At 42.9% G+C, this 10,464-nt stretch overlaps 1 protein-coding gene across 2 annotated transcripts in view; it reads right to left on the bottom strand.

The window, feature by feature from the left end:
- Positions 1–4,958: 4,958 nt before the first annotated feature.
- Positions 4,959–10,464, bottom strand: part of lrrn2 (leucine rich repeat neuronal 2) — a 184,889-nt gene continuing 179,383 nt past the window's right edge. For both annotated transcript variants that reach the window (XM_039749113.1, XM_039749112.1), the window contains exon 2: positions 4,959–9,988. In XM_039749113.1, coding sequence (XP_039605047.1) covers positions 7,207–9,378 — 2,172 coding nt within the window. In that variant the 5' untranslated portion in view covers positions 9,379–9,988 and the 3' untranslated portion in view covers positions 4,959–7,206. The remainder of the gene's footprint in view (positions 9,989–10,464) is intronic.

Raw genomic sequence — 10,464 nt, 5'->3', positions numbered from 1 at the left:
ATATGGTGTGTGAATAGTGTACTATGCGATTGTAATAATGAGGAACTGCGATTTATTTTTTAGGGTTTTTTTTTGGTTCAGTTGTGTTTTTTCAAAAAAAATAAAATTGAACATGAAAATGTATTTATAATAATATAATGTGTACGTTGTATATTTGACTGATTTTTTTTTGTCAATAAAGTTTGTTTTTAAAAATATCTATCTATCTATCTATCTATCTATTCTATCTATCTATCTATCTATCTATCTATCTATCTATCTATCTATCTAAAGGAGATAGTTACAACTGGCATACACAGTAGCTGTAAATTCTTTCAATAGTTAGCATCAATTGGGAACCCAGATACTGGGATTGAGGAGTGTAGCTCCAAAAATGGCTCATGAAGTGGACTATTTTAGTTTATCTCTCTTTACAAAGGACAATGAAAGGAGAAATGATCAGACAGAAGTTGCAGTGGGGATAGCCTCATGAAATGGCAGCTTTCATTTAGCAGTTTTATTACAGGTTTATAAAGGTACCACCATGATGATGAGACCAATGAAGGTGGGTCTTATTTAGAAATTTGGCAGTTCTTTTTCCTGCTCTCACCACTTTAGCAAGTTACTACCATAGAACCTGTCACTCTTCCTCAACGAAGGAATAATCATTCTTAAAGAAATACTCCACACAAAAATATTTCTTTCATATGTTACTTATCCCATGTAGTTTGTATTGGTGGCAAAGAACAATTTTTAATCTCATGTTTCCATGGAAAATGGAGATAAAAATGTTTCTGATAGAACAGAAGTCTATGGTGACCAGCGTTGGACAACAGCAAACAACCTTAAAATGTTCACGAAAAAAAAAATTCACATTACTTGTGTTACATAATTCACATGTGCAGACATCCAGTTCCAGGCTCACAACAACCCAAAAACTTGAATTTTTACTAAAATATTGTTAAATTGATTGATTGTATTGTTATCCTGTTTTCTTGTTTATTATGTTTCTACTGCTGTATGCATCTATATTTCATCTTGGGATTAATAAAGTTTATCTAACCTAATCTAAAAAACGTTTCCAGAAAACAGTTTTGTGAACTAAAACAGAATGCACTTCAATGTGAACGAGGATTTAATTGCACCCCCCTCATTAAACATGTATTCCTGTTGTTACACACGTGCGAGTAGGGGGATGTTGTGTGGACCAAGTAAAGGTAATTCCACGCCAGGCCAGGCGGGGGGTTAGGGGAGCAGAGTGCACTAAACCTTCTCCTGTTATCTCTTCAGACCAGTTCTGAACCAAGAACGTCACTTCCTGTTCCGGTGCCCAGAAGAACATCACTTCCGGTTCCGGCGCCTAGAAGAATGTCACTCCCGGTTCCGGTGCCAAGACTAATGCCAGGAGAACATCACTTCCGGTCACCCTACATCAATTCCGGTGACCATACATCACTTTCTGTATGAACACTTAAAACCACCATCTTTTACAACCTTGATCAGTTCTGTTTTGGACTCCATACTATTATCATCTCAATTTGAACTTAAACAATCCTTTGCAGCTAGGAATATTATGTGGTGGCTGCCCCAAACCTTTTTCTACGTGTGTCAAGTCTCTTCATTTTACAGTGGCATAGCTGGCAGGATGATGGCCTCCTGGAGAGAACGGAGGGTAAATATTAACCTAAGCTCGACACATGCTCATAGTCCAACAAAATATCAGATGGGTAAGTACCGCTCCCGAGTTGCCGAGTGGGCGTCAGTTGGGGCATGTCGGGGAAAGCTTGAGTATGTTTCGACCCATCATCATGTTAAAGGTCTGGGGAAAAATAGCCCCGGGAACCACAGACTAGAGCCAAGTGCGTCAGGGGACACCCTGGGTTCTTATTATGGCCTCCTGGGTGTGGGGACTGCCCCATCATATCCCACGAAGGGCAAGCCCTTTAATAAAGATGGGAGAAGACCAGGCTGGCAGATGAGAAACATAATGGCCTGGACATTTAACCCTGCTAAGGCAACCAAGAAACAGGCCGTGGCTTTATAGGGTGAGGTGGTTGGTTGGCTACAACCCCATGAAAAATCCAGCCACCAAATAGCGGAGCAGGTGGTCTGCGCTTTATTGCTCCGAAGCCTACCCGGGAAAATTGCCTAGTCGGCTTGGGAATATACTGATATTGTCTCGCTAATCGAGACAATAGATCACATGAAGGCGGAAACCGGCTTGGGAGGGTCAGAATGGGACTTGGGTGAACCTGGGCATGCTTGCGTCCCTAATACAGAGTTCCATGGCTATAATTCGAAGCATATTCGGGTGGACCCTGAGATGCGCCAGCAGGCCCTGTGAAGCAACGAAGGGGTCTGTGGAATGATGTGGGAGGAGGCATGGTGCGCTCTCGCTAATCCACTGGCTTGTTCGCATATGGGAGAAGTGCTAGTAAATGGAATTAAAGTAATTGCTTTATTTGATTCCGGCAGTAACATTTCTATTGTTGCCTGCCATCTAACATTACTGCGACAATGGTGTAAGAATAAGACCTGCATTACCTATATTCACGGGGACGTCCGGTATTACCGATCTGCCAACTGTTATATATGTCAGGACGGCACAGTGAAAAGAACTTTGAAGAGAGAGTTCAAGAGGGCGTGAACCCGCCGAGAGGTAAACGGGTGGGGTCTGCCCGGAGGATTCAACCCGGCGGGCCACACGGGTCGGCCGTCCCTGTGTCGGCAGATCCCTCCGCCCCCTCCATCCCCATCCCTCTGTGGTCGGGTGTGCGGGGTGGGGCGTGAGACTGCCGCCCGGTCGGGCTCGGCCCCTGCTAGGCGCAGTTCCTCCCCGGTGGTGCCCCGTGACTGGCTCCGGGTCGGCAGGGAAGGGCCAGGGGGAGAAGGTGTTAGAGCACCCCCCAGCTGCGAGCTGCCCGCCGCGCCCTGCCCGGTACCTCCCGTTCTGGCGCCTAGAAGAACGTCACTCCTGGTTCCGGCGTCAAGACTAATGCCAGGAGAACATCACCCTAGATCACTTCTGGTGACCATACATCACTTCCTGTATGACCACTTAAAACCTCCATCTTTTACAACCTTGATCAGTTCTGTTTTGGACTCTGTACTATTATCATCTCAATTTGAACTTAAAGAATCCTTTGCAACTAGGAATATTATGCGGGGGGCTGCCCCAAACCATTGTCTACGGGTGTCGAGTCTCTTCATTTTACATTATTACTGGAGCACCTCGGGATTATATGATGGCAGGCTGTGAAAGTTTTCCAAGTCAGTTGACCTTCTGCTTGGTGAACAAGTCTGTGGCATATTCTTCTCTTTAACTTTTACTCTTTTGTTGTTCTTGTCTCTCCGTGAACTTAGTGTCAGTATGATAAGAAAAGCGATATTACCCAATGAATACACTGTTACAAGGCTGGACTGTTGACCTTTGAATTGTGGGGTCTTCAGTTTAAGTGCTCTGTTTGTGTCTGAGAGCTCTCCATTTTCATTCATAAAGTCATTTTCCAGAAGTAACTTATTTAACAATATTTTACTCAAAATACTTGCATTAGGGACATCATAATCATACTACTGAATGACTTCACACGTGGTATACAGAACATGACTAACATGACATTTTTTCATGGTTGTTTTTATAATGTTTTTGTGCAATGTTGGTAACATTAGAATTTTCTTTTATCAGAAATTTGCTTATCTTCATTCTACATGAAAACATAAGATTACATTTTTTTCTTCACCATCACTATAAATGATATGAAGTGACATATAAGAAACCATTATTTTTGTTTAAGTTTTCCTTTCACATAAACTGAAATCTTATGGAGGCAGACATGCTTACAACAAGTTAGTTGCTATGCTGCCACACAGGTTTACTTAGAAGGTTCATTTCACTCTTAGCGCTACTGATGCTTGATCCTGACTCCTTATCACAATATTGTCTGGCATCCCAAAGGCCGTGCCTTTCATCATTGCCATTACCAAGGTGAGACATTGTCCTGGTAGATTTACATTCATTCTTAATTAAGTGCCACTCATAATATTGTAAACCTTCATACCATCTTTTAGCACCATGTCCTGACCCAGGATTTCAAAAAGATACGATTCGGGTCAAGAAGGGTGCAACTGGCTAGTAAATGATCACTCTGTGACCAGCTAGCCCTCATTGCCATGTCTGAGCAACTCACGTGTTTGATGTCAGTTAGCTTTGTGGCTCCTTAGTTTGCCCGTTCAGCTCTGTGGGTTGGCAGTGTGACTTACTCCACCAATGCCCGAAATTACAGCAGATATATTTTGTAATGGAAGAGCAGTCCATAGATACACATAAATGAAAAACAGCTGAAAATATAAAAAGCAATGGTTTCATTGAAAACTATAAACAGGCAAGTAAGGAATAAACAATGGAAAAACAGAAAACTTTTAAAATATATAACCAATCAGAACCTTCACTGTGGCCTTAGGCTCCTGTAGTTGATACATTCTGACACCACAAACCAGACCTCTCCCTCACCTATCCCTCCATTTTCCAGTATGTCTGGTGTCTTCTCTCAGTTCACCACCTGGCTGAGAACATCTGATGGTCACTTCTGGCCCTCTAATGTTCCCAAGATCAATGACTTCATGTTTAAAAGCTGCAGTGGGGTTCCACCAGTGGCCACCATCCAACGCTAAGGAAACACGCGGGCATCCTGCGGTATTCTGTGTCTACTTACAGCCATAAGTAAGAGAGATCAAGGGCCCTGTGCTGCTCTTGAGGTCCACAATGGTTACGTGGACATCTTTTATGACCCCCACTCCCTCTCTCTGCCTATTTCACTCCTTATGGTCCTCCACACAGAGACCCCCTTGAATCTGTTTGACCAAATCCCATGACAACTTGGACAATGGGCCACAAACTATAAAGTGTACATGAGATTTGCTAGTCATAATGTAACGACTCCCATTTCATCAAAAAGATAAATAACAACCAAGCCTAGTCATTCATTCCAAAAACCTTTTTTAATAATTGCTCAAAATAGAATTTAACACACAATCATCATCTAAATTTTCCTTGAAAGAGAGCAGGACATTGAGTTAGGAAATCCAGAATCTTTTATTTACAGCCATTAGATAGAAAATGTGGAGCAGAGAGCTGGAGGCTGGAACTAAGAGACAGAGACACACTGACCACATCATTTACAAAATAAAACAATGCAGGGACATGTTGGCACCAGGGACGTCACGCTGGGACATGTCGGCACCAGGAACATTGGTATAAAGAAGGAGCCGGCGTGGGGACGAGTCTGCTTGCCGGGCCGTGGCGTCCAATCTGCCTTTCATCATGCCGTCTGCTTTAGCTTCTTCTCTGGTTAAGCTTACACAGTGGCTGCCTTAATGACCTTTTTTATACCAGCTACTGAATTCCCTTCATTTTAAAAATCCATTTGTGTTAATGTTATGGGTTCTTTTGAGAGATGTAAAACAAAGACAAAAAAAAAACACACAATGCCCCAAGAGACTTTGCTCGAAGCGTGTAAAGATGGAGCCTAGAAAATAGAAACACAAAGAACAGAAGCCAAAAGCCTATAGAAATAAGTGCTGGGATCAAGAAAAAAAGTAAAATAAAGACAACAACACCTGACAGTCAATCCCGTAATTCAATATCGGCCTTATGTCCGGAAAAGCACACTATATAAATTTCTCCTTTCTCTTATCACTTTGAAAATCATCAATTAATATTGGACTTTCAGCTAATGGATCAGAGTAACTATGAGGTTGTCAGCCCATTTGCAGTGCCATTCCTTTTGTGTTTTCCTCTTAGTTGTCTTCCCCATTATCTAGCCAGTCCTGAAATCACACAGACGCTACCCATCCTTTATCAAGCTGGCGTAATCTAATAAAGGGTTGCAGGCAGGAAACAACCCTAGATAGGCGCACTCACCCTAGATGGGCCAATTTAGTGTCACCAATTAACCTAACCTGCAGTAAGAAACAGGAGAGGCCTGGCCTGGCACATCTTCATATAAACACTGGTGTGTCCATCCTTCCACTTTAGAAAAACATTTTGAATTAAGTCAGAAAAAATTTATCAAATGGCCTTCCGATCTGAAGGGCTGCTTGTCATGAGTTGACACTCAGATGAGGACAAGATGGAAAAAAGTAAAGGCAGTGGATGATGAACAGGATGGTCACCCTCCACATTCAATAGTTTTCTGCAGTCAGAGTGGACAAGGTATAACCAAATGAGACTATGGTGGAGTGTAGAGGGCAAAGAGCACGTCTTGGTTGTCCACACAGTTCATGTCATACTGGCAGCCATCTAAATTCTTTTGTTCACACTTACAATTCAAACATGTTTTGGCTGCCAGATCCCAACAGTAGGTGCACTTCTCCCTACAGTGCCACAACTTACCTTGAGTCAAGACTTGCACTGTCCTCCATAAATGAAGCTCAGGGAGATTCAAAAGCACACCTTTTAAACCCTCATGAACAGACACACCAGGGTGGTCCAGCTAAATTCAGGGTGTGAACACCAGAGCCTTTCTTGGTCTTTTTCCAGTTCTCAAGGACCACGAGATAGCAAAGCCATACTACTCAGATTTTAAATGACCACCTTCCCTGCCCATATAGAAACATGATGAAGCACAGCAAAATTGTGCCAAGTTGCGTGGCCTTTAACAAGTGTCACAACATGCTGGTCCTTGGCGGCGCCTGGGAAACGTCCTGACTGACCTGTTAGCCATCTTTCCAACAGGCTCTAATCCCTGATGTTGGAGTAATGGAAGATGGATGTGTCACTAGCAAATCAAAGGACATCTACACGCTAGAAATTTCAGAAAGGAACTCAGCAACCATCTTCATCCACTCACCAAAATCCAGCCAGGTAATCGTTTGGATGCGTCTCTCACTGCACTGTTTTTTCCCCTCTTTGTTCCTTTTAATCATAATAATAAACCTCACGTCTCACAGTCCATCCCATTATACCCTATGCACAAGAGCTATATATTTTTATATATATATGTATAAATATATATATATATATATATAAAGTTTTTCATGGCCAATTTCTTCATATGTTCTATCAATAAAAAAGTAAAATATAATGGCGCCTTTCTTCAGAATAATGTTTGTTCAGATGGACTCCTTCTAAAGTGAAGACTTTAGTTCTTTGTCACTCGCTCACAGACATGTTTATTTGTTTTTTTTTTTTTTTTTTTTTTTAACATCATCATATCAGCTTTGCCCAACTCATGAAGCTTCCGACTTGTTGTTCTGGTCAATAGAGATGTCCTTTTGGATCCTGTCACAAGTGTCACTCATTTTGGTGTCTTGTGCTGCATTCTGCCGCTCTGTTGGTGGTGGTGGTATGACCATGTGACAATCTGTGCTGGTGGAGTATAGCGGGCCGATGAGGGGCTTCTTTGGTCGTTCTATGTTTGGATCTGGCTCCTTAAATGCGGCCGGCATTTCCCCTTGACAGGCCTTGACAGCTAGCAGCAAGAGCAGAGCAAAAGCTGTCAGAAGAATGGCTGGAGTTAGATCAGGTGAAACGGGTGGGGCTGGGGCCTCTTTAGTCCTGAGGTATAGACAAGAGGTGTCGTTTGGACCAAGGTGGAGGCACACTTTATACAAAGTATCAGGCTGCAAGTGGGTGAGGTTGAATCCTTGGGTTCCTGCAAGGAGCCGAGTGCTGTGTAGATGGTTGTCCTCTAGACTTCCATTTGCGAGCCAAGAGAGCTTTGCAGATGGCACATTGCGATCGATGAACCATGATACTAGGGCATAACGAGAGGAGACCTCTTGTACTTCCATCTTTATGCTGCTGCTCATTCTCTTGTTGCTTACTGACAGGGTCTTTCTATAGCCATCCACTTTCACATTCACGCTGCGGGTATCTGCCCCCACGAGATTATGGGCCACACAAGTGTACAGGCCGGCATCATCTTGTACGACTCCATAGATTTCCAGAGTCCCTTCAGAATGGACCTGAAATCGTCCAACACTTGTAGAGGATGCGAGTTTGAGACCTGTCGGAGTGACCCAGTAGATGCTAGGTTCTGGTTCTGCTAATGCTCGACAGTGAAGAGTCAGGCTACCCCCTGGCCTCACCCGTATGTGAGAAGGGAAGGTTCCTGGAGCAATCAGAGGTAAGCAGCTGTCAGCCATTTCTCGAAAAGAGACTTCCTTCAATTTCCGAGACTTCAGCTCAGGTGGCTCAGAGCAAAATGTAGACTGGGGTTCGATGAAACGAACAGGTCTGTCGTCTTCTGCTCCAACCCAGCGAATCAGGCAGTCACAGCGTATTGGGTTGGTGTGCAAACTAATTTCCTGAAGGCTTGGTAAGGAGTGTATGGTCTGTCGGTGTAAGGCGCTCAAAGCATTGCTGTTCAGCATTAGGCTCTCCATGCTAGACAGATGCTGGAAGGCCCTTGGGTGGACATACGACAGGCGTGGATTATTGGTTATCTCCAGCTTTGTTAGCTCTGGCAAGTTCTCCAAGGCAAAGTACTCTATAGACACTAGCTCATCCATATTGTTAAGTCCAAGTTCTTTAAGATGAAGCATATTCTTAAAATCTCCAGGTAAGATCAACTGGATTGGGTTTTTGTTCAGGTCTAGAAACTTTAACCCTGGAACTTTCTCTAAGGCTTTTTTGGGTACTTTTGTAAGACGGTTGTCATAAAATGAAATGCTCTCTAAATTTGCCAGCCCTTCCAATGCCCATTCAGAAAGTTCCTTGAGGCCCATCCCAGCAAGTACAAGGCTGCGCAAGGAAAACAGGGGTTTGAAGTTCAGGTCTTGAATAACTTCTACTGGATTGCCTCCTATCATCAGAACCTCCAGTTGCGGTAGAGCATGAAACCAGCGGCGGTCAATGGAGCGAAGTCGATTGGAGTTGAGGTGAAGTCTTAAAAGGTTGTCCAAGCCTGAAAAGGCTCCCGGTGAAATGTTCCTCAGCTGATTGTGGTTGAGGTATAACTCCTGCAAACCTGGCAGACCCACGAAAGCTGAATCTGGCAGGTGCTTCAGTTGGTTCTCTTCTAGATGCAGACTCAACAACCTAGGCATGTTACTTATTCTCAGGTGACGAGCACTGAGAAAGCTGTTTTGAGAGAGATCTAGTTCAGTCAAGTTGGTGAGGCCCTGGAGCTCTGCTTCATCCAGCGAGCTTATCCGATTGCTTTGCAGACGAAGAGTCTGGGTCTCAGCAGGAAGGGCAGCAGGAAGGTGTGACAGAAGAAGGTCATTGCAGTCCACAGTGGGAGCTTCCCGGTAGACCGATCGAGGGGAATACCAGGGTTTAATCTGACACACACACTGGTATGGACAAGGTACTTTCCAGGGCACAGATTGGATGACCAATGCTCTGGCAAAACTCAAGACCAGGTAGGCTTGCAGCACTCTTTTTGCTTCTTTCATTTTTTTTATTTTTTAATTTCAATATAAATTAAAAGACCTGCATATATCGGAATTAATTTGTATACAGGTCTGCTTTTTCACTTGAATTGTCCAGACTGCTTTGTTTAAAATATTTTGTTCAAATATTCAGCTGACTGCTCTAGAGTCTGGTTGTTATGCTAAAACCACAGTGTACTAGGCACACACTGATATCCGGCTGCTCTTTTGGAGTTCCTTTTCAATTCACTGAAGTGACTTTTCTCTGCACTGTCAAACACAGAACTGTCAGATGCACTTTGATCTCTTTGATTCAAGGTTATTTCTGGAGTCTTGTAAAGTGTAAACTGTTGGTGAGGTTGTCACACAAATCTGTGTTTACTAAAGCACATAGAATAATACTGAAGAAAAAAACGTGTAAAATATTCTAATGGCGACATCCAATCATACGCTCCAATTATTTCAGCGGTCTTATGTGGAGCTCAGGTGAAAGCAGACATTTGCACGAGCACATTGTGTCCAGCTTGGGAAGCTCTATCATCACCCTGTCTTGGTGACCCCCTCAGGCTCTTTGTGCTGTTTTAAATCTCGTGGCTTTATGCAGGCTTTGACATCACTCAGCTCATGAACACACCTAGGAAAAAATGGAAGAAAACATAGCTGGTTAGAATCTTGTATCATGTTAAAATCAAAGCACTTAAAATTGTAAAAAAATGATATATGCAAACACACAAAGTCAGACAGTTGCACCACGTGAGAGGAATATATTTCAAAAAAGTCAAAAGCTCATCCGGTATAAACATTAATACACAGTAATACCTCTGTTTATGAATCATCTGAGAATGAAGCTACTTTATAACGAGTTGGCATAAAACATGCCATTGTGCTCATGCAACTTCAATACACATACTGTACATAGAATAGTCGTAATCTGTCCTTGATATTGTGCAAACTGCACTGGGGAAGTTACACATAAGTGCTTAGTTAGCTCACATGTACTGCAGTTTAAAAAATATTTTTATAAAGCATTATGATTACATATTTTGATTTGTCAACTGTCTTCAGTAACATCCAGTCATCTCTGTTTAGGTGTAAGCTCAAGAGATACAC

Source organism: Polypterus senegalus, chromosome 3, assembly GCF_016835505.1.
Source record: "Polypterus senegalus isolate Bchr_013 chromosome 3, ASM1683550v1, whole genome shotgun sequence".
Taxonomy (NCBI): Eukaryota; Metazoa; Chordata; class Cladistia; order Polypteriformes; family Polypteridae; genus Polypterus; species Polypterus senegalus.
This window is presented reverse-complemented; position numbering and strand designations above follow the sequence as displayed.